Consider the following 22,638-nt stretch of genomic DNA (forward strand, 5'->3'; position numbering starts at 1 on the left):
TATGGGGTTCTGTGATTTTATCACCTCTTAGTGTTTAGCCTAATAGTATTTAATTGAAACTTTGTAATAAGAAAACTGCTTGAGTAAAGGCTGCAGATCTCCACTTGAGTTTATATGAAGTTACACTAATGTTGACTGCTGCTTTATTGGTTGTGTCTGGTTCATTAAATCTTTTTATCAGACACTGCTGATCTGCTACCTGCGTTTTTACCATTTTCCATGGTGGCAGAAGTTCAAGTATGAATTATCAGTTGTTTTCTTTAGGCTGTAGTTCAGTAGGACAATATTTTTAAAGTTACTTCTAGTTGTGAATTGAAGTTTAAAATGCCTCTTTGGAAAGCCAGCTTTCAGAAGTTTGTTTCTTGAACCTTTAGTAGTTGTTTTTGCAGGTTATATTTTCTGAAGAAGCAAAGTGACTTTTATTAATTTTTCCTGACAGCTAGAAGTGTCAATACTTTTTTTAGATGAAAGGTAGCTCTGTTTGCATTGGGAAATACTAAAAAATGGTGTTTCATGTAGTCTGGATGTAGTACATGCAATATCTGTTATGCCTTTTGGCAGCAGATTACATTGAACTGTTCCTACTGCTTCACATTTTAGAAGACATCTGTATATGAATTCCATTTGAAGGATGGCATTAACCAAGTGTCAAGTGTCACTAATAAGTGTCAAACATTGCTAGGAATGTTAGTCATGAATATGAACAAAATTCCTGCATTGGGGGGATCTCACCGGTGTTTAAAAAATATGAGCAAAATGTAACATAGTATAACATGTTGCAGTATTTAGGTAATGATGCAACTTTTATAATGGGTATGAACAGCTTGCCTTCTGGTTTTCTTCTTAAAAATAAGAGACAGGATTTAAAAAAGAAACTGGAAAACATAGGGCTCAGTTGAATGCTAATGGAATGTCTTTGTTTCTTTGCTTTGTGCTTAACATTGTAACTCTTGCATACAATGTGTGTAGAGTGTTATTCAAATAAATCAACAATAAAATTAGAAGGGGCTATTAGCACGGACTTTTTCTATTGGTTCCTGAGGTCTACTGTTTGTTCCACAAATCCATGAAATTGGGAAGAAACTAGCACTGAGTCATTGTGTACCACAAACTCTTCCTTATGCAGTGCATCTCTCTTGTAAGTGGAAGGAAATTCTGGATAGCTGCAGTTTGCAAGCTGGGTAACAGATAAAATACATGGCCTCCACTGCCATCTCCTAAGCTGTGATACAGGGAGTGCTTCAAAAGTTCTGTCTGTGTGTTTTCATGGTAGAGGTGGTGTTGGTATCTCCCATCCTGTCAGAGAGGAGGGCCTTCTTGGGCCGTGCAAGTCAAGTCATGTAAGCATGTAAGCCGTTCCTGATCTTGAGCAGTAACTTGCACTCTGGCTTGGGAGCCACCCCTAAGGACAGATTGAGGACTTTACCTTAGGAAGGTGTGATTTCAGTGGGAAGGTTACCCTTTTCCTATATTTTTGCCCTTCAGGGGAAAGTGTATATTCCCTTCTAATATCTCCATATGTGTGTCTTTTCAGTCAGTGATGAACTTTCTCAGCTGTCAAGGAAAGTTTATTAAGCTTTTGTGTGAGGAGGGTTAATTTAACAAGTACTCCTGTATGCAGGAGGCCTCTGTGCCATCCTGATGCTCTACTCACCCTTCTCCTAGTCTGTTGGAGTAGTAGCCAGGATAGCTGGAAGGTGGGCTTTGTAGATGGCATGTGGAATAGGGGGCACTCAACTGTGGGAAAATATTTTTCTGTCTTAATTAGCCCAGGCTGCATGACCTCATAAGAAATGGCAGAAGGAACATTTCAGTGGTAATTCAGGGGATTTGGAAGCTTTTTGAGAAATGAGGGATTGTACAGGCTTTAGAAAAGCGACTCCAACAAATCATGGTAGTGTTGTTTTTCCTACTGAATGAGTTGTTTCTCAGCATCTAAATTTATTATTGTTAAATATTTTTCAAATACTTTCTTGCCTCTGTATGATAGAGATTTTTTAAAATCTCATGCAGATCAAGTACTTTGGCTGCTCAGCAGATCTTCTTGATTACAGATTCTTCCAAATACAGGTTGTATTTTTTTTGTTCCTGTTCTTTTTCCCCATCCTCTTCCTGGCCTAAAGCAGATGTCTTGTTGTTTTGCTTTACAGGCTCCAGATAAAAGGAAAGCATTAGAAGAGACCAAAGCCTACACAACTCAGTCTCTAGCCAGTGTTGCTTATCAGATCAATGCACTGGCCAACAATGTATTACAACTGCTGGACATCCAAGCGTCCCAGCTACGGAGGATGGAGTCCTCCATCAACCATATCTCCCAGGTAATCTCTTTTCTTTTTTGATAGAGGACTGGCAGTGTTGGAGGAGGCATTATTGTGTCTCTTTATTATTGAGTTGGATGGTTTATGGTGACTTCTTTATTGTGATAGAAAATGGTAAGGCTTTTTTCTTTCTAATATTTATGAAACATGTTTTGTGATTAAGGTCATGACCAAAATAAAATAGTTCCTGTATCAAGAATGCTGGAATTATATTTGATTTACAGCAGGAATTAATTATTAAGATTTCAAGATCTGAAGCTGTGCTTGAAGTGGGGGTAGAGAGAAGGATTCTGTTTCTGAAGGAAATCCAGTTAGAAGTGCCATGTGGTATCGAGATGGTATTTTATTTAACACATGCAGTGAGTTCATTTGTTTTCATAGCCTTGCAGGATACAATTTCATGTGCTGTGTGGAAGGGGAGAGGGGTTCACATGCTGCCACTACCTGCTCAAGCCAAGCTCCTTCCCAGCCAAGGCAATTGAATGAGTGAGCTGACCTGACTTGAACTGTGACTGCAGTTGCCGTTTCTGCAGTGAGGACATGGCAACAGATGACAGAAAGTATAGGTCTATCCCTCTCTGTGGCAGCCTGTATTTCCCTGGCTGAAGCTTCACCTTGGCTGCCTGCTTCTGTGTGGGGGGAAGCATTGCTGCTGCTGCCTGCCTTGTACCTGATCATTGGCCTGATTGTATGCTAACTCAGCCAAAAATGTCTGCTGTGTTTAATCTGGAAGTGGCTTGCTGCATAACCAGGTGTGTGACACGCTAGTGCCAATGGAGGCAGGGACAGGACTCCGTTATTTCACCCTTACATTGCTGTTCTGAAATGGGCTTGAGGGAGTCGTTAAAAGCCCAGTGTCTCATACTCGTACTGAAATTCAGTTGGATCTTCACTGGGTTTGTAAAAAAATAGCACAGGATGCAACCTAAAAGGTTCTTCAGTGCAGCCAGTGAATTAAAAACAGTAGTTGGTCAACCAGCATCCTGTTGGTGGTACACCTTAGACCAAATACGTGAAATAAGATGCTTCTTTTGGTCTCTGCTGTCTCCCTTCCCAGCCCTGATAACTTTTTTTAGAGTTGTGGTTTCTAAACATATTTGTGAAATGGCAGCACAGTGGTTTTATCAAAAGCATGTCAGCAGGGAGAAGATTCCAGTGTATATGGAAGGGCCCTCCTAGTAACAAACCTGTCAAAAAGGCATGTGAGGTTAACATGTGCTGAGAACTAAACAATGCTAAAAGCTGTGTGAAGTATTTAAAAAGTACCTGCCACTGAAACAGGAAAGTAGGATGAATTAAATTGCTGTAGATAAGCTTTTTTTTTCTGTTAAGTATTCAGAGATGCTGGGATTATAACTACCTTTTAAGAAATGGCTGTAAAAAGAACTGAATCTACAGATTTTCTGAAGCATTGGATGCCCTCTTATACTGAGCACATATTTTTTTAAGTGGTTGAGAGCTGCAGTGTGTGTGTGTGTGTGTGTGAAGCGATTATTGTTAAATTCTCATTGGCCCACTAGTATGGCTAACCATGGAAAAAGCCAAAATGTTTGATACTAGCATAAAAGGTGTTAACCCACTGTATTATTTGCTACTTGGATTGAAGGCACTATGCTGAAAGCTATTGAGTCACCTGATACATGAACTGTTTGCTAAAGGCTGTGAACAATCAGTGCTTTATAAAGCTTTTGAGGAGTGTTTAGCAAGGTCACTTGCTTGTAGTTTCTGTCCTGGTTGGTCTTGCCTGAAACTAATCCTTGCTTATAAATGAACCTCTGCACACTAATTTTGTAGAATTAAACTGGATATAGATAATGCACACATACCAGCTCAGCTATTTGCTTTGAAGTGTTTCTGCTCAAATGCTTCAACCGCCTTTCTTAAATCGGCTGTACAATTCCTGTGATAGACTGTTTTTAAATGCTTTGGGATCTCCAGAGTCTCCTTCCCTGTGCCTGTATCAATTGTGAATATTTCCATGTTACAAAAGCATGAGGATGAACAAATTCTCAAAATAGCATTCTTTTTCATGAAAGACGTATTGTCTAGAAACACAGAACTGAGGCATTGCCAGGTCAATTACTCAATTCTGGGGTTTGTAAAAAAGAGCAGCTCTCTGTGAAATAAGGTACAATTTGATAGTTCTTCTAAGGAAGAAAGTCCTGTGGCTCTTCTGTGCCCAGACGGTTTCTGTTTCCATACTGTTTTTCAGTTCACTATGCATGTTTTCCAGAATGACTCTAAGCTAAATCCCTGGATAGCTAAGCCTGATTAGTAGCCACCCTGTATTTTTCCTAGCTTTGTATCCTCTTCACTGGCAAAAGCACTCATGAAAAGTTAGGTGATGGACTAGTGTGTTATATTGTTACTGGAGCCTAATTTTACGAATGGAAATTGTGCTTGGTTTTATAGGAAAAAATTTATTTGGCTTTGGTTTCTGGTAGAGCACAAACACAGAGGCTTCACATGAGTAATGGCAGTGTGGTGAGAGAGCACTTTCCTGAGGTGGAGGCAGTGAACAGCTCCGGGAATGGCTTTCTCATAGCAGCCAGAGCAAAAACCTGCCCAGCTGCATCTGTGTTTTCTGTAGCTAGAGTTGTCTTTCAAGCTGTAAAGCCTGGGTCTGGAGTGATCTGCCATGTGATTGTTTACTACACCCAGTATAGGGGGCTGTACACATAGAGCTCAGCTTTTTGGTTTAAATCCTTCATATTGACCTGGAGCGTTGCCAGGCTGACTTCAGCTTTCCAAGCTGCTCTAATATGGCAGAGCAGAGACTTGGTGACTCTTCTGGAGAAGTTTGAAAACCCTTCTGGTACAAGGGATCCTACTTAGCCTGCTAGGCAGGATTTGCAGGGGAAGAAGATAGTAAGTGTGTACTTTGCACCAACATGAGCATCAAGACTTCACTGATGGCATTAACTTAGCAAATGTGCTAGATGCCATCCTGCAAGGGCCGAATGCAGGACCCAGGGAACTACAAGCCTGTCAGCCTGACTTCTGTGCCAGGGAAGGTCTTGGAATGCATCATCTTGTGTGCTGGCACGTGACACATGAAACCAGGGAATCAGGCCCAGCCAGGATGTGTTTGTGAAGGCAAGTCCTGCTTGACCAACCTGATCCCCTTCCATGACAAAGGAGACCCACTTAGTGGATGAGCGAGGAGCTGTGGATATGTCTACCTGGACATGAGTAAAGCGTTTGACACCATTTCCCACAGCATTTCCTGGAGAAACTGGCTGTCCATGGTTTGGATGGGTGGGCTCTTTGCTGAGTAGAAAACTGTAGAGATGGGCAAGCCCAGAAGTGTTGGTGAATGGAGCTACATCCAGCTTGTCAGTGGTCACCAGTGGTGTTCCCCAGGGCTTGGTATTGGGGCTGGTCCTGTTTAATCCATGATCTGGATGAGGGGATTGAGAGCACCCTCTGTCAGTTTGCAGACACAGCAAGAGGGATGGAAGTATTGATCTGCTGGAGGGCAGGAAGGCTCTGAACAGGGATCTGGACAGGCTGGAAGAGGCTAAAGGTCTGAAAGTTCAACAAGACAAAGTGCCAGGCGCTGCAGTTGGACTACAACAGCTCCATGCAGCATTCCAGGCTTGGAGAAGTATCTGGGAAGCTGCCCAGCAGAAAAGGGCTGGGGGGTATTGGTCAACAGAAGCTGAACCTGCTGCAGCATGTGCCCAGGTGGCCAAGACCCCAGTGCCATCCTGGCCTGTATCAGAAGTAATGTGGCCAGTAGGACTAGGGAAGTGATCATCCCTCTGTACTCAGCACTGTTTCTTGGTTGTCTTGAGAGCTCTCCTCTTCTCTTCTCGGAAATGAAAGTTGACTTAAAACATGTACTTTAAGATACATTTTTTTGCTGCTTAATTTCCATAAAGTTGAAGAGAAGGAAGATGGAACAGCCAGATTTCTCAGAGGAGAGAGGTTGACAGGGGCATCTTTGTTTACTGTGTCAAAACTGAAAAATGTAACAGATCAGCGCTCATGTTTATGTCAGAGCTGCAGCACTGGGTATAGCAACTATTCCTTTTTTTTCCCCCCTCTACATAAACAATTTTTAAATAGCTCAGTATTTAAATACAAGCATGAAGGAAGCAATAGTCTCCTTTTAAAGAAATTATAATTTCTTTAAACATTCAGTGTGAAGATTTTCTTTTGCATCTGAAGCTCTCCTGTAATGTGAAATAGGGACTATTGCAAAAAAATGCATTCTGAAAACATCACTCTCAGCAAAAATAATACACACACAGCCTTTGTTACCATTTAAAGTTACAAGCTTTTAGAACTAAAAGAATAATTTAAAAACTTCCCTGAATTAGTTCAGAAGACTCTTGTCTGTTACTGTCCATGTCTAATTAATTGCATGTGTAATTCAAGTGCTGTATGCAAGCAGAAAGCCAAATGCCTTATGTTGCTATGACATGGTTGTATAGGTAAAGTCAGGACAACAGTGCAGATACACAGATGTCTTCTTGTAGGATTTCTGAATCCTACGGCTACAGCTGTGTTGAATCACACATAGACAATCCCAAATATTAAGGCCTTTCCATTGGGTTAGCTACCAGTCAGGACTGATGTGGATTAGGTTTCAGGGAAGTCCTGTTGACCATGTTCTGAGGCTGTCAGGGGTGAGCTCCAAAGTAGTAGCAAGTTGGTGTTTGACAGGGAAGAGGAGCACAAGAGCTGTTGCATGCTCAGCCTGTCTCTGGTGTTTGAAGAGGTAAAAGGCAGTGCAGGTACAGTGGTGACTTTTTATGATGGAGTCTTTGTGTGAAAGAGCTTTCAGAGTGTGTGTATACTTTGGATTAATGTGATACTGCATTTAGGGATTGTGGTGTATGATCACAACACAGTTTAATTCATGTTTGAAAGCCAAGAAGTAGAAACATGGTAGAAAATGTGACAAATCTGCTGATGAATGTGGATGGTCATGCCTAGAAACCAGCAATCATGTGAAGTATTTTAGTACACTTATGGATGGGAGCAAAAGACCTTTCCAGGTCCTCTTAATGGTGACTGTGCTTCCAAAGTACAGCTGTCCAGGTACTTCTATGCTGAAGTTGCCTCATTAAAAATAAGTAAATGCTTAGACCCCTGACATTTTGTGTCTGACCTGAAGAACATATGGGCTAGATGGAAGGACTGTTAATTGGAGAGAAGATTAGCCAGAACTAGCGAATGGTTGGCTGCTACTCACAAGTAGGGTCAGTACTGGAGCCCACAGTGTTCAGAACATTCTTTGGAGGCCATTCAGAACATAAAATATATCCTCAACGAATCTGGAACTAACTCTAAGTTAGGAAGGGTGATTCATACACTGAATGGCACAGCTTCAGTACACAGTACTCTTATTGAACCAGCAAAACCCTTGGCAAACTGGGCAAAGTGCAAGGTCCTACACCCTAGGGTAGGGCCCAGCGTGCATTTGTATGCACTGGGAGGTGACTATGTACGTAGTAATGGGTTGGAAAGGAGCTGGTGTGCTGATGGGGTGCTGTGCTGGGCATGAGCCAACACCACAAGGCTATCTGAATAAGTGAAGTAGTGTGGATTGTGGCTGAAAGGCAGTGATGCAATTTCATCTGGAGTGCTGCTGGTTTTTTTGGGGTTTTTTTTGTGTTTTTTTTTTTTTTTTTGTCACCTCTGCATTGTTCAAGAATGATTTAGGGAGCAGACAGGGATGCAGAGATGGTCAGGGGCATGGAGCATGCAGTCTACAAGGAGAGGTTGAAGGAGTCGTGTTAGTTTAGTCAGATAAAGAAAAAGCAAAGCAGTGATGTTATGGTAGCCTAGTAGTACTTAAGTCTGTTTCTGTCTCTGCAGTTAGTCTTTTACCTGATAGTGGCAGTGTAATGTTAAACAGCCAGGCATAAGCTGAAGCTTGGCAGATTAGTACATGGAGCTGGGAAAAGCCTTTTTATTTTGGAGTGTAATGCAACACTGGATCTCTGCCATGACTCTTTTTGGTATTACACTGCAGCAGCTGGATGTATCAAAAAAGCTGACTTGTGTCCTTGAAAGGCATATGATAAGTTATGGGAACTAATTGGTGATGGGGGGGAGCTAATGACAAAGTCAGGGGAGAAGCTGCCATCACATATCTACAAATGTTGTAAGCTCCACTTCCATCCAATCTTTCCACACATCCAGAATTGTGTGGAGAGACCAAAAGAATCAGCAGGAACTAGTGCATCATCCAATGTTGTATATATTAGAAAGATATTTCTTCTGTCTGGTTCTCTTGGACTGCCCGTGCCTGTCAGCAGCCACAAGTACTCTAAATATGGCAAGAAACTTGCACCTTTTGTTTAGATTAAGCTTGCCTTGGGTGACGTTCTCTCTCCTAATAAAGTGCTGACAGTTATCTCTGGCCTTTGCTTCTCATCCTGTTCTTCCTGTTTGCTCCCTGATAGAGGCCAAGGCTCCAAGAAGTTGTGCTGTGCTTGCTCTGTTTATCTGTCTGCTTATGAAAATTGTTGTCAACTTTGTGCATATCAGCTTCTACATGGTATATATGAATTGCTCAGAAAAAGTATAATGTGTAAGAGTTGCCTTGTCAGCCACTCAGCTGAGAAATTCCCTTCATGTCCACAAATGAATGCATATAGGATGTCCATAATCCCTGTGCAGTTCAGCTGATGCAGTCAAAAAGAAAACCCCAGCACATTACCAGCAAACAAATCAAAGCAGTCCTCCCAAGATACTTAGTTATGAACACCTATGAGAGAGCAACCACAATGTCAGCCTTTCTGTGATGGGGAAGAGCAGTTGCTTTGATGAAGAAGAAACTGAACCAGAAACTTTTGTTGTACGCTTTTTTTTTCCCCTGTGGAATGCAGGGTTTTGAACATATTTTTGGGGAATGAGCAAAGTTGCTTACTTTAATAGCCATTGACTGTCATTAATTCCTTCATATGCTTATTTCCATTTCACTGTCTGTTAGAAGGACAGTAGGAATGCATAGTTTTCAATGTGTTTTAGACCATTAAAACCTTCTTTCTGCTCAGTGGTTATTTTATTGTAAGCTCTAGATACCTCATTAAATACTAAATTAAGAAGCCTGATGCAGCCTCTTGTTTTCTGAAATCAAAGCCAAAAATCCAGGATTGTGAGCATGACTCTGAAAGGCCTTTTTGACAATTTTGTGTAACAAAGGAGTCATCAGTGTTTGTGCAGTCTTTTTAATGAAAATCTCTCATATCTGGGAGATACACCACACAGACAAAATGCGTCACTAACCTGATATGAAGTCACATATTAGACTTTCCAAGGAGTCTTGTTGTTTTTTTCTTCATATGCATCTGATTAGCTTGGTGCCTGAAATTGATTTTCCTTCTGTCTCAAGTCTTAGTAAACCACCAGTCTTCACATATGAATAATTCCTGGTTGACATCAAATTAAAGTTTCATCTCTGTCAATGTTTTAATTGCATAAATGCAGTGTATGAGATGATAAGAACATTGTGCCTAATAAAACAGCAGGCAGCCAGCTACCAAAGCATTTACTCAGTTGTTGTACCTATGCCATTCAGTGCAACTATTTGGAATGTTGGGTTTTGTGGTATCTGGGTAGTGGTGTGCTTTACCTGACTCTTTTTGGGGAAATGGAGGGGAAAAACAAGTACAAGAAGCTTACTGTGAAGAAGATGAGCAGCAGCATTCATTGTACAGCATTGCTGAAGCTGCCAGTTAAGCACAAGAACAAATCCTGCTGGGTGCTTGTGGCTGGAATTCTTGTGCCATTCATATAGGAATTGCTTAGTGTTTTCTACTGGCTCGTTATAAGTGCTTAGTTAGCTTTTATCTGCAGGTGGAAAACCAAGTTATAATTCACATGAGTGTTTATCAGCCAATAATAATAGTGCCATTTTTTATGCTGCTGCTGGTTTGACTTTATTCTCTTTATTAGCAGCCTTTTGGGACCCATTGATATATGTTATGCATGTATGGTAAAAGCCCCCTTACAGGTCTCATATATTATATATTTAGACATATATATAAACACATATATACATATATACACAGACACACACATATATATATGTGTGTGTATATATATATATACACACACAGAGAACACTTTATTAGTTCATGCGAGTCTATGAAATTACCTGGTGGCTTCTAAAGCTGGGACAAAAAAAACCAAGCTTCTAAAGCTTGGTTTTTTGTAGCTTTGAAAAAGTGTGTATGAAGTGTGAAAATCTGTCCAACTATATTAATCCTACAAAACACTTGTTGTATGGCTCTGGAGCCCCAGTGGGAATCCCTTCCCTTCCCCAGCATCATCTCTGCATTTCTGGGGCAGTCACAGACCACAAAGGGAAGTTTCCCTTTACTGCAAAAAAATGTGAAATGGTGTTGGGTGATATAATTTATGGCTAAAGACCTAAATAGGTTACCCTGAACATTATTTGGGACAACTTATTTTGCTGGAGAATATTGTTATTTCTTCCCTGACCCTGCTGCAAGTGCCATCACAGAGAGGGCATTGTGGCCATAATGGAAATACACCTGTAAATTTGTTTACTTAAAAGCTGTACTCTATATAGGTTTTTTTTCTTGACAAACCACAGAATGTGTTTTGAATGAGCACATTTGGAGTGACAATTAGCTAAAGCCATAATTTGCTATTTCAGTCATTCCCATTTGGAATATTTACTATGCACGTAGATGTAACCAGCGTGAAAGTATGTGTGCCTCTTCCTCAATTCCAAAATATAGATTGCTAAAGCTGTCATTTTGCTCTCTAATATTAAGTTCTGGTACCAACCAATAGTTACATTATTTAATAATTTTGTCTAATATTGTACCTAATTTTATCTTATGGTCGTAAAAATGTTACCACAGAATCACATCTTGATTGTGATGATTTTGTATATTGTTTGCTTTCTCTTTGAAAATCTGCTGAGTACCTGTGACTTCTTAATGATTGTATCCTTGTATAAGTGCTAATGTTTAATACAGCTTTACCTGTTCATGCCTAAAAGCATTTGCTTCTTCTCCTCACACGTTGTCCTAGGATGATTATTTACAATGGATCCAATGGTACAATTCAGCATGGTCTCAGCCCAGGACTGAAGCACAGCTTGCTATTTCTTTACTGGCTTCTTTCTCCTTTCTTGCAAGAGAAAAATAATAATCAACCTGATCTTGTCATGCTATCTCAAATTATTCCATGTGGCAAGACCAGGAGCAGCAAGTGTATGATTAAAAATGCTTCTAAATATAAAGTAAGAACGAGTAGGATGGGGACCATAGAGTTGAGAGGGGTCATGATGAAAATAATAAAGCATATAATTGCTTCAGGAAAAGTCAGTTGGGCCATCATTTGAAAATATAAAAACAAGGGAATTGAATAATGACTGAAAGACTTGATTTGAACATAGGAATTTCTGCTTGCATGTTGAACTCTGTCTTACAGGATTATTTTTTCCATTTAAAGTTATTATTTTTGAACGGTGTTCAAAACTAGGCTTTATAACATTGCAAGATAAGCCTTCAAACCACAAATCAACCTTTATCAGACTGGAAAGAAGATAAACATTGTCTTTGGGAAGCTGATCCTTCTTTGTCCATTTATAGGATTTTCTTACGTGTGTTGTTAAGTCAAGTATTGAGCAAGATGCAGTAATGGCCAGATGCCATTCGACTCCTGCAGTACAGGAGCAGAAAAGATGAATTCTACTGTGGAAAAGACTTGTCACCTAAGCTAGGCTGAAAATGGTGCTAACTGAAGTTTTTGAGCAGGGTACATATTTTTTGCTTTTTAATAGCTCATAGGTAATGTATGATAAGCTAGTAAAATGCTTGTTGTTGTAGATTAGCAATTTGTGTATTCCTCTAAATAGTTATTGAATTTCTTTTAGTTAAAACTTAACTTGAAATTACGCAGTTGACCTGCATATGTATCTTGGCAGATTATGGCTTCTGAGAGTGGAAGAATGGTAGAAATATTATGTTATTTCAGTACTCCATCTCATGGCGCTTTTTGCCTGCTGTGGTGATGAGCGAGATGCTGAAGTAATTGAGGACAATCTCAATTTGTAAAATGGAAGAACCACCAAATCATAGCAGAAATGTTCTAACCTCATGTAATTGAGTCATTAAAGTCGAGAGAGAAGTCCAGTCAAAAGACCTGAAACAAATTAACCTTTCTCAGCTATCTAGTTTCTTACCTGTGTCACTGTCTTTTGATTTAGTTTCCTCATGCATTCTAAATCTCATGTTAACAGCCAGCACTGATAGGGTTATATCACCTATAAGCTGATAGGAGCCAGGTGATCCTTTATTTTATTTGTTCCACTCTTCACACTGAGGATGGCCATCACACCATTTCCATATCCCTGCTTTAGCCTCCTCCTAACCTGATGTGTAATTAAGCATATCTGGTTTTGTGTTATGGATGGTATTCAGACCTGTAGATATGTCTACTAGTGCCTTATTTTGATGGTAGCATGACAGCTGGCCTCAGAAGTGCTGCATCTATTACAGTTTCAAAGCACTCATGATGTAGTGGTTGTGTTTGATGTTACTCTGGAATCGGAATGCTAAAATTGGAGGAGAGAATTTCTGGGGGTGTTCATGGTGCTTTGGTTAAAATAACAAGTTTTTCACTTTTCTGAGCTCAGGCTGTGGCACATGAATAAATGACAAAAAGCTCAGGAAGTGGGGGATGGTTTCCATAAGCTCTCACTGAGCAAAACTCAAGTTCAATCACTGGGGATTTTGCTGCTTTAAGCAGCAAATTCCTCCTGCAGTGCAGTGTGCCCCTGGGCCGGCAGCAAGAATATCAAGCTTCATTCCCAGTTAGCTTCATACTTCTAGACCTCCAGACGTGGAAGCAAAAGGAGAGTGAGGGGACCACAACTCCAAGTTACTGATCTTATTTTCAACTCAATAACTTTAAGTCGGTATTTCCTTGAGCTGCATTAATGTGTGTAGTCCTTCAGTCAATGCAAACATTTCTTCAGAGGTGCTCTCTAATAGAGGTGGCTTAAATACTTGGACTAAATATATCTGACATTTAAAAAATTATTTGGAAAACTTTTAAAATACTGATTTTCATGTGAAACGTTTGCCTAGAATATGTTTTAAGAGAATGCTGCTGACTGGTCACTATTGGATAATGACTTTGAGAATATGAAAAGCATCATCTAATCAGTAGAAACTGGTTTAAGAAAATGTGGAATGAATTTTTCCAAATGCATTTTTAGAAAGCAGAGGTTCTGCAAACAATTATGTGACTTAAGCAAACATCCTGGGAAAACAGATTGTGAGCAGTCTGCAGATCTTATTTGGATGATTTTCCTGTGTACTTTTCCCCTCCTTCCCATTTGCCGAGATTCCTTAGTTGTGGTAGCTCTTAAAACAAATGTGTAGTTGTTGTTTATGTTAGCTGTATACTTCTGGGAGTAAATACACTCTGCATTGCTGAATGGATATACACAGTTTAAATCCAAAAAGTACATTGACCTCCCCAGACCCTACCAAAACAGTGGGGGAAGGCAGGCCACAGAAGTTTGCCCAGCTGTCTTTCTTGTAGCCCATTAAATAGTGTTGTGATGTACTCCTTCATCTCTTGGGGAGCTCAGCAGCACTTCCCTCCCTGACTGAGGTAGTGGTCTATTGATCCCACCACTCTCTGGTGCACTCAGGTTTCTCGCAGGTATTCAGTGACTCTCAGTGTGTGTTTAGCTGTCCAGCACTGCCCAGGTCAGTGTCCAGTTGTGTGCATGTCTGTGGTGGTTGTTACTGTGATGTGGAAGAACTGCCTCCTAAAACTCTGTAGTGCCTTTCGCAGGCTTACAACCTGCCGTGGTGTTTGGAGCATCCTCACCAGGGCACTTCTCTGCCTCTCTCAGTTAGCTGTAAATATTTCAATGGTCAATATTTGTGTAGCATATATATAACTTCTGCCTAAAGTGACAGCAGGAGATGGCCAGTCTTCTTTTTCCTACCATTATCTTGTGACAAACAGTGTTTTGTTCCCTGCCCCCTATTCCCTGAACTGTGGGCTCAATTGTCCTGAAGACAAGGTCTTGAAAACTGCAGACTTCCAGCTGCTTCTTTGACTGGCTTCAGTCTCTGTCTTCTTCAGTGGCTAATGCTCTGCTTCTCCCCAAGTGTTTGCAATCATATTTAATCAATATGCTAATAACTGCACAGTGGAAATTGCTGATTTCTGAGCACATTATCAGTCTAATGAATTGACTGTAGCAATAGTAGGATGATACATTCAGCAGCAGGGACACAGTGGTGTGCCTGCATCCCTGAGCGTATACTAAGACTTCTCTTCAAGACTTCTACTGTCTCTTAACCTGCCATCAGGCTGCAGTGTTTGTTTTAGATGCTCTTGCACAGGATGAAGTCAAGATCTCAGTTTTGGGTGTGTGCATGTACAAGCCTGAGATGTGATCCTGGTGGAGGGGTTGAATTATGGCACAGCTTCTTTGTGGGCCAGGCTCCCTCTGCCAGTAGGCCCTGCCTTCTAACTTTTTGGTTAGAAAAAGTTTAGGGTGGATAAGGTTGTGTCTCAGTATGGGGTGAGGGCTGCTGGGACTTCTGAGGACATCTGGATGTTACCAGAGATGGAACTGTGGTATTTCACATTGGTCATGGCCAAGAGTTGGGAGGCTAAGGGAAATCCATTTACAGAAACAATGTGCAACTTCCTGTTTGAGTTGTGTGTGGAAATAAAAATGGCAATGGAGAATTAGAGCAGCTTTAGCAATTCCATCTCTGCCTTGGCCCTTCCTTCCCACCCTGTTAGACTGGTAAACATCATAGATGCCTGTGATTTGCTTGTCTGTCTTCTGCTTTTACTTAATATATCCCAAATTGCAAGAAGTCTGTATGACTCAGTCCAAAACTGTAGCGCAGTTCTAGGAAACATATGACGGAATTTTTGTCAACTCTCCTTTTTAGCTTGAGTGTCCTAAGTTTGAGCTGATGGAAGTTCATGATGCTTCTAATCTTGTCCTTTGTTGATGTACCTTCTTGCTGAAGGGGGTTTGAGAAAGGACAGGCAGCATAAGGAAGTTGATCTGTTTTGTGCTATGTTTGTCTTTGAAAATGAAAGCCAGAAACTTGTTTTGGTATTCAAGGGAGATGGAAGAGCTCTTTGCTACAATAATATGCAGAAGATGGTGGTATGAGTAGTAAGTGAACTTTAAAGTAAAATATGTGTACTGAAAACTTTTAGATTGGAATCTATAATGGCTGAGGATTGTTCCTGCCACCTATTTTACTGATGGGCACGGGGACAAGAGGAAACAAATCCTTGTTGTTGATTTTCACTCCATTGGAGTAGCACTTTGTAGTGCTACAACAAAGTTGCTTGCTGTAGCATCTTGCCTACTTTTTTATTAAAAATATCTTTTAAAAGTCCAGAAATTTAGTAGTTCTTTTCTGGACAAAGTAGATTATTCAACCCTTGAACATTTAGGAAATGAGAAATAGACATTTAATGTAGGGTAAACTGTGTTTGTGGCACTAATCCAAGAGGGTTTGTGGTGTAGATAGTGTGGCCTTTAGCCACGTGCTGGCTGTTGAATTAATACTCATGAGTTACTCCTGGCGCAGTGTTGAGCCAGCTGAAAACCAGCACATGTTCCACTAGCTTGTATCACGGCCATCTGATGGCATATGATCAAAGAGGGATAGAAGGAACATTGTGCCTTGGGTGGTTTGTAATCAAACTATGTCTGCAGGTAGCTAAAGGATATCCATCATCATTCCAACATGTGTTGTCCTTTTTTATGTGTGGGGGAAACAGTCTCTCTTAGAATTGTCAGCCTTAGACATCTCATAGGCCCTGAATTCATGTAGAGAAGGGAGGTGCTTGGGAGAGGCGTTTTTGTGCATGTGTTTGTGTAGGTCTGTGTATTTTTTTTTTTTTTTGGTTGGTTTTAGGTCATTTGTTGGTTGGGATTTTCTTGTTTTAAGAAAAGTATGTGTCTGAAAATTAATCCAGACCACTTTGAAGTAAATACATGTGATAAATGAGAATAGATTTTATGTGTGAGTTTTGTTATTTTTTAGCATAATAATTATTTTGAAATATACAATAAATCCACTATCTCATCCACGTAACATAACCTTTATTATTGGAAAATATTTTATTTTTGCTTTTAGAGCTGATTAAGTAAAGCACTGAAGAGGTGATACATTAAGGCTAAGGCAATATTAGCTCACTTTCTCTTGGCGTGTGTTCTTTTCCATGCTTTTTGCAATTTGACTTGCCAACTTAAAACTAAATGTGAGGTATTGGGCTTTGGGCTTTTTTTTATTTGTTGTTCAGGCATGAACATTCTGACTCATCATTGTTACAGCTTTATCAGCCTCTTACCTCAGACAAACTTTCAGAAAATTCAGACTTGTTCTGTTGAGTTATTTTTCATAGGCTTTTTTTAGTTGGTTTCCTTTTCAGCCACCTGCAGTGCTCTTTGCAATTGCACATGTTCATCTCCTATGAAGTTGCTTTTTTTGGCACACAAAATGCTTTTCGTTTGACATACAGTTTTGTTCTACTCCCATGGTGGTTCTTTAGTGAGTCCAAACTACTGAAGAAGCTGTTTAAATTTTCCTTTCTGTTGTGCTTTCCTACAGTTAAAACTATATTTAGGTTTGTATGTTTTGTTTAATTCTAGACAAGTGCATTGCTTCCAGTAAGGAAAAGAGGGACTTAATCAGCTACTTTAAAATGCTGGAACTCTTATGTGGCAGCTTGCATAAGCATATTCCTTTTTCTTCTTTTTTTCTTTTGAATTGACTTAGTCTTCAGGAATACCCAGAAAAAAATAATTTGAAGTTACTGATATCTAATTTCACAGACTGAAATACACTTACACATACAACTGGAATTTTGACTTTGCATAATCAAAAGCATTTATCTGCTTTTTGTGCTTTTTAGGGCTGAATACAAATGTAACGTGACTACACATCCCAAATGTTGTTCTGTCAAAAATCCATAAGATTGTACTGTTGAAGCACTTCTCTTTTGAAGTGTCTTCCAATTTAAAGACTGGTTTTAATCAGCAACTGGTGTTAGTTAAGCATTGAAATGTCTGTTCAGTTGACTTTGTAGAGCACTAAAGGAGAGGGGGTGTAACTTGAGAGTTCTCTTATTGGCATCCTGTCTTGGTGAAGGGGACGTGGTGGGCCAGAGAAAGGACTGAGTTAAAGAACTGACATTCAGAAAGACGTTTGTGGCAGTGTAAAACTCAAGTGAATGGTTACCAGTTGTTAATTTGCCATGTGCTGTAGTTTTGATCTGATGCAGAGCTGGGTCTGTACTTCCTGTTATGCAGCTTCTGAAGTGGTGGGGTGTGGGGTGCAGCCACAGCTGCATCTCCTGCAAATACTGGAAACCATATTCTAGAGGGATCAGGGATTTTGTGTTAGAACAGGGAATATATTACACTGTGGAAGCTATTTCTTTTTCTTCCCCCACTCCTGACATTGCTGAAAAGCCATAGACTTCAGGAGGCAAGTGGAGATAAATGCCTCATCTCCACTTCTGTCTTCCCACAGAGACCTACACTTTAATGATGCATTTTTTTTCTATCTGTTTATTATACTCAAGCTCTTCAAGAACATATTGAAATAGCAGTTGCATTTGAAAGAAAAGAAAGTTATCTATAACACAAAAAATTTCTTGTACTCCATATAAACATGTATCACAGGTCATTGGAGGGCTAGTATTTTTTTTAAATTAATAATGTTCATAATGCATGTATGTACATTTAGTTAGCTGAAATAGTTAAAATTGACAGTAGGTTTTGCCAAAGCACAGGAAGTGTTATCTGTAACTCACTTGTGTGCTTTCATTAGCAATTAAAACATCAGTGGAAAGTGTTTAACAGAGAAATCTGGGCTGTCACTGAGTGTCACTGTGGCCAGAGCAGGCAGTTGTGGCAGTGCTGCCTGTACCTGTGCCCTGTCTATTCCTGGTGCAGGTGCACAGCTCCAAACCCAAGCAGCAAAGCTCCTTGCTTGGCATAACACAGGAAGTCTGGCAGAGCCAGGAATAGCATTTCAATCTGCTGTTTTCCAGGCTTTTGCTTTTAGCCACAGACCCATCCCACCTCTTCACTCGCTGACATCCTGGCAGACAGCCGCCTCCTGCGTGCGGGGCCAGCTGCTTCTGCAGCGCTGTCTGACCTCCATACTCCAGATGTTTGAAGTTCCATTTCCCCCATGCTTATGTGAACTTTAGCAAAGTGCTTCTGGCATTTCACCAATGCAGCGGAGAGGAGGGAGGGCTGTTGTCTTAACTGTTTTCTTTCCATAATAAGGGCCTCTCTAGAGCTGCTAAAATCTCTTCCTCTGTAGGACTTAAACTCTATTTGCCTTCAGTTGCCATCTGCCAGTCTTGCTTCCCACATCCCTCTCCCTGTTCCCAGAGATACTCTGTGGACCTCCCTTCCTTATGCTCTGTGTTGACATCATCTTCCTTTCATCTGGGGAAAGTGGGGAGCTGGGGGTGAGGGTGTGATGGGACTTCTTGTGTCTCTCCAATGTTTCTCATTCATAGACCCTAATTCTGTGAGGTGGCATTTCACACGTGGGACCTACTGGCTTCTGTCACATGCCCCATTTTATCTGATGAGCCTCTTCCATAAACATGCCTGAAATAACCATTAAGAGAATAATGTGAGAAGCTTCTTCAGTGCTGTCTGAGGGTTGAATATGTATCCTCCATAGCAGTCCTTCCATTTGCACTTGGCAACAGGAAAGAAAAACCAGGCATGAACTCAAGTCTCGCTCTTGGATGAGTGGGCTGGTTTCTTTGCTCTGATTCTTGTCCTAGAATGCTGTGTACCCACTCCCAGACCCTCTGGTTTGTCCTTGTCCTGTGTCCCCTTCCTGGTCAGCCTCTACAGCAGAATGCATGACTAGATTTGCCAATAGGGTACTCTGAAAAGCATCTATAGAAATAATCCTTCAGCTGAACAGGTCCCTCTCTCTCTCTCTCTCTCTCTCTCTCTCTCTATCTCTCTCTCTCTCTATCTCTCTCTCTCTCTCTCTCTCTCTCTCTCTCTATATATATATATATATATATATATATATGTATAATGTATAGAAATCTATTCTGAACGTGTACCTTTACGTATGAGTTACTTCTGGAAGTGGGACTTTGTATTTCTCTCATTAATTTTCCTTTGATCTCTCTAGTGCCTTTCCCCCTCTGCTGGTGATAAACATTTTATATGGACTGTAAAAGTTGCTGTATATATCTGGGTTGATGGCCTTAGTTCGTTGTGTCAATCTGTAAAAGCTCTTGAATGTGAGCCCTCTGTGCAGGAAAAGGAAGGTGGCATATCAGATTACATGAGATACGGCTTATCTGGCTCCTCTAGCCTTTTACCTTAAGAGGCCTGGATTTACCAGGACTTCAGGAGATGAAGCTTTCTGGAGATCCTGTCCTACTGTTGTCACTTGTCTGTATGCTGAAGAGAATGTGTGAGAAACTTCTGTCTGTAAACTTACCAGAAACATTGCTGTGTTTTCAGCTCTGGAAATACAGCTCTTAAATCTGTTTCAGTTGTCTCCTATGTTGCCAGCATCTCATACAAAGCAAACACACAAGGTGAAAATCAGATGTCCAAATGCTTCAGAGTGATAGGAAGCATTAATTTCATGGTGCAGGTTCAAATGGCAGGGCAGGATATTCTGAGGATTCTCAAATGAATTTAGGTAGTGGTGTTCAGGCAACTATTAGGCTTGGTGAAAATTGTATTGGAGGATTGTTTATGTGAAATAAAAAGATCTTGAAACCCTTATATTTTTAAAGGAATTTGGGGAACTGGAAAAAGCATCTCCCTTTTTCTTTTCCTCTAGTAACTGTTGCTTGTTGCTAGCATTGGGTTTCTTCTGTGGATTGACGGATAAATTGATAAGGCACTGCTTTAGCAGATTTAATTCTGGTTACTGTCCAAGAGGCTGGTAAAAATGTCTTGAAATCGTCTCTTGAAGAGGGAATGGTAAGAAAGGCCACTCCCCTTTTTATTATGAAAGTGAAAGATAAGTGAAATATAAAGCTTTTAGTACTGTGCCTTCAAATGAAATATGTTCAAAGCTAACTAGGGACTTGAATGTCACACAGTTGATAGCTAACTGGGCATGATAGAAGATTGCATCAGTCTTCTACCTTAAGAGACAGGATTGACTGCACCAGTCCCTCATAACAGAGCAGTACTTGAGTCAAAGTTTCTTTCAGTTTTTTTAATATGCTTCTCAGTTGTTGGTTAACTTAACCAGGGGTCCGTGCTAAAGAACTGGGACGATGCAAATGCTCACCAAACTAACCAGTTTTGGTCTGTAACTGAGTTGGTATGGTCACAGCTGGGGTATTCAAACAATTTCCAGTCAATGGACTTGAGGGTGATAGTTCCCAATGCCAGTACAGCCTCATACTTTGGGGGAGATGCCCATGGAATAAATGTGTGTGCACAGTGATGAACAGGGGTGACTGATGCAGTTGTGCCCACTCTGCTCTCCATGTCTCCTGTGAGGCCAGGCCTGCTTAGTGCTTGGACTCTCCTGGACAAGAGGGAAGTAAACTATTTTATTTCTGTACGTAAATCTCTTGAGTTTCTTGAGCAGTACCTTGGTGGGGATCAGACAATATGTAAGCAATAGTTTCAAGTCAAATACTTGAGTTACTAGCACTTAGATCAAGAGTTAGTGAAATATGTAATTTGTAACATTGCATAGATATCTTGATTGTACATGATGTCATAACTCTCTAAACTGCTCACTTGACCTTTTTCATGTCTGGTGTGCCTTGAGCCCATATTTTTCTTCTCTATAGAATATTTATTTGCAGTTTAAATATGTTCACATTTACCTGTGTTGAATTTTCTTTACAAAATAACGGCATAAAATGGTGCTCTCAGTGAAGAAGTCAGCTATCTGACTGAGCTCATTAAAGCTGGAGATTTCATTGTTCTTTTGTAGGTCAAGCTGACTTCCTTGTAGGTGGCCTGTGAAACGTGCATTGTCCAGGTTTCCTCAGCGCCTTTACTCAACCATAACTCATTTATTTAAAAGTCTTACTAAATATGCTTTCTTTCTAGAAGCAGCAGTGGAATAAATTTATATTTCTAAAACAGAGTTAGCTGATATTCTTATTCTCACCAGTTTATTTTCCTTTCAGGGAAGCTTATTGTATAAACTATATAGGAAGACAATTAAACCGGTACTTTTGAAGAATGATAGTAAGAGTTATGTTAAAGCTGGGTTTAGGAGCAGATTGCAAAGAGTGAGGGCTTGAATTGTTTTATTTATTAAGGGATACTGAAAGCACCTTAGTGTTTGTTTCTTAAATTGTTTCCTTTGGTTAATACACTGTATAGTCTGTGTGTGTGAACTTGTAGTAAAAAATATTTGTTTGTGTTACGAACTTTTTAACTGTGTATTTTACTGCTATATATGACCAATTAAATCTGAAGCTGTGACTGATTTTTTTGTGGGCGGTAGAATGGATGCTACCTTTCATATTGAAGTGTAAAGAAGTAAGCTTGGAGTCCAGACCAGTTGTACCAGAGACTGAGGAAGGAAACGAAACTTTCTCTGCACCACTCACTGTCCCCATGCATTGCATAGTTCTATTGACAAGGTTCAGTCTGAAACCTGTGCCTTTGCAGTATTTTGTGTCACATCAGGCACAGTTTCTACTGAAAGAAGATACTATATTTAATGGATTGCTGTGATGTGATATGTCAAGTCTAGTGTTCCAATTGGCTTGTCTTTGACTAGAGGTCTTTGAAGGTTTCTTTTTTTTTTCTTACAAAATTCTTTTCTCTTATACTGCCAGCAATGCCCTTTGGTTAAGAGAATCTCACTCTTCAGGTATAGAATGGATGAAACACTGTACTCTCCATTAACTTGGAATTCAATGATGCAGTGTTTGGCATACAGTCATTTAAAGTTAGAAGGGACCAATAAGGCTTGTTGAGTCCAAGTCCCTAAAGCTCAACCATATGACTTAGTGACATCTAGGTGCTCCTTGAACTCTGACAGGCTTGAGACCCTGACCACTTCCCTGGGAAGCCTGTTCCAGTGAACAACCACCCTCTCAGTGAAGAATATTTTCCTAATGTCCAGTCTGAAATTGCTCTGACATGGCTTCATTCCATTTCCTTACATGCTGTTGCTGCTCACCAGAGCAGATGAGCACCTTCCCTTGAGACACTGCCCCCCTTGAGGGAGTTGTCAGCTGTGATGAGGGCACCCCTCAGCCTTCACTTCTTAAGGCTGAAGAAACAGTGACCTCAGCCACCTGTATGGCTTTCCCTTGAGACCTTTCACCA

At 40.4% G+C, this 22,638-nt stretch overlaps 1 protein-coding gene across 13 annotated transcripts in view; it reads left to right on the plus strand.

Annotated features, from left to right (window-relative positions):
- Nucleotides 1-22,638, plus strand: part of ABI1 (abl interactor 1) — a 76,499-nt gene that overhangs the window by 21,045 nt on the left and 32,816 nt on the right. For all 13 annotated transcript variants that reach the window (XM_030264473.4, XM_030264474.4, XM_030264468.4 and 10 more), the window contains exon 2: nt 2,151-2,318. In XM_030264473.4, the coding sequence (XP_030120333.1) occupies nt 2,151-2,318 (168 nt within the window). The remainder of the gene's footprint in view (nt 1-2,150; nt 2,319-22,638) is intronic.

The sequence above is a fragment of the Taeniopygia guttata genome, chromosome 2 (assembly GCF_048771995.1).
Source record: "Taeniopygia guttata chromosome 2, bTaeGut7.mat, whole genome shotgun sequence".
NCBI lineage: Eukaryota > Metazoa > Chordata > Aves > Passeriformes > Estrildidae > Taeniopygia > Taeniopygia guttata.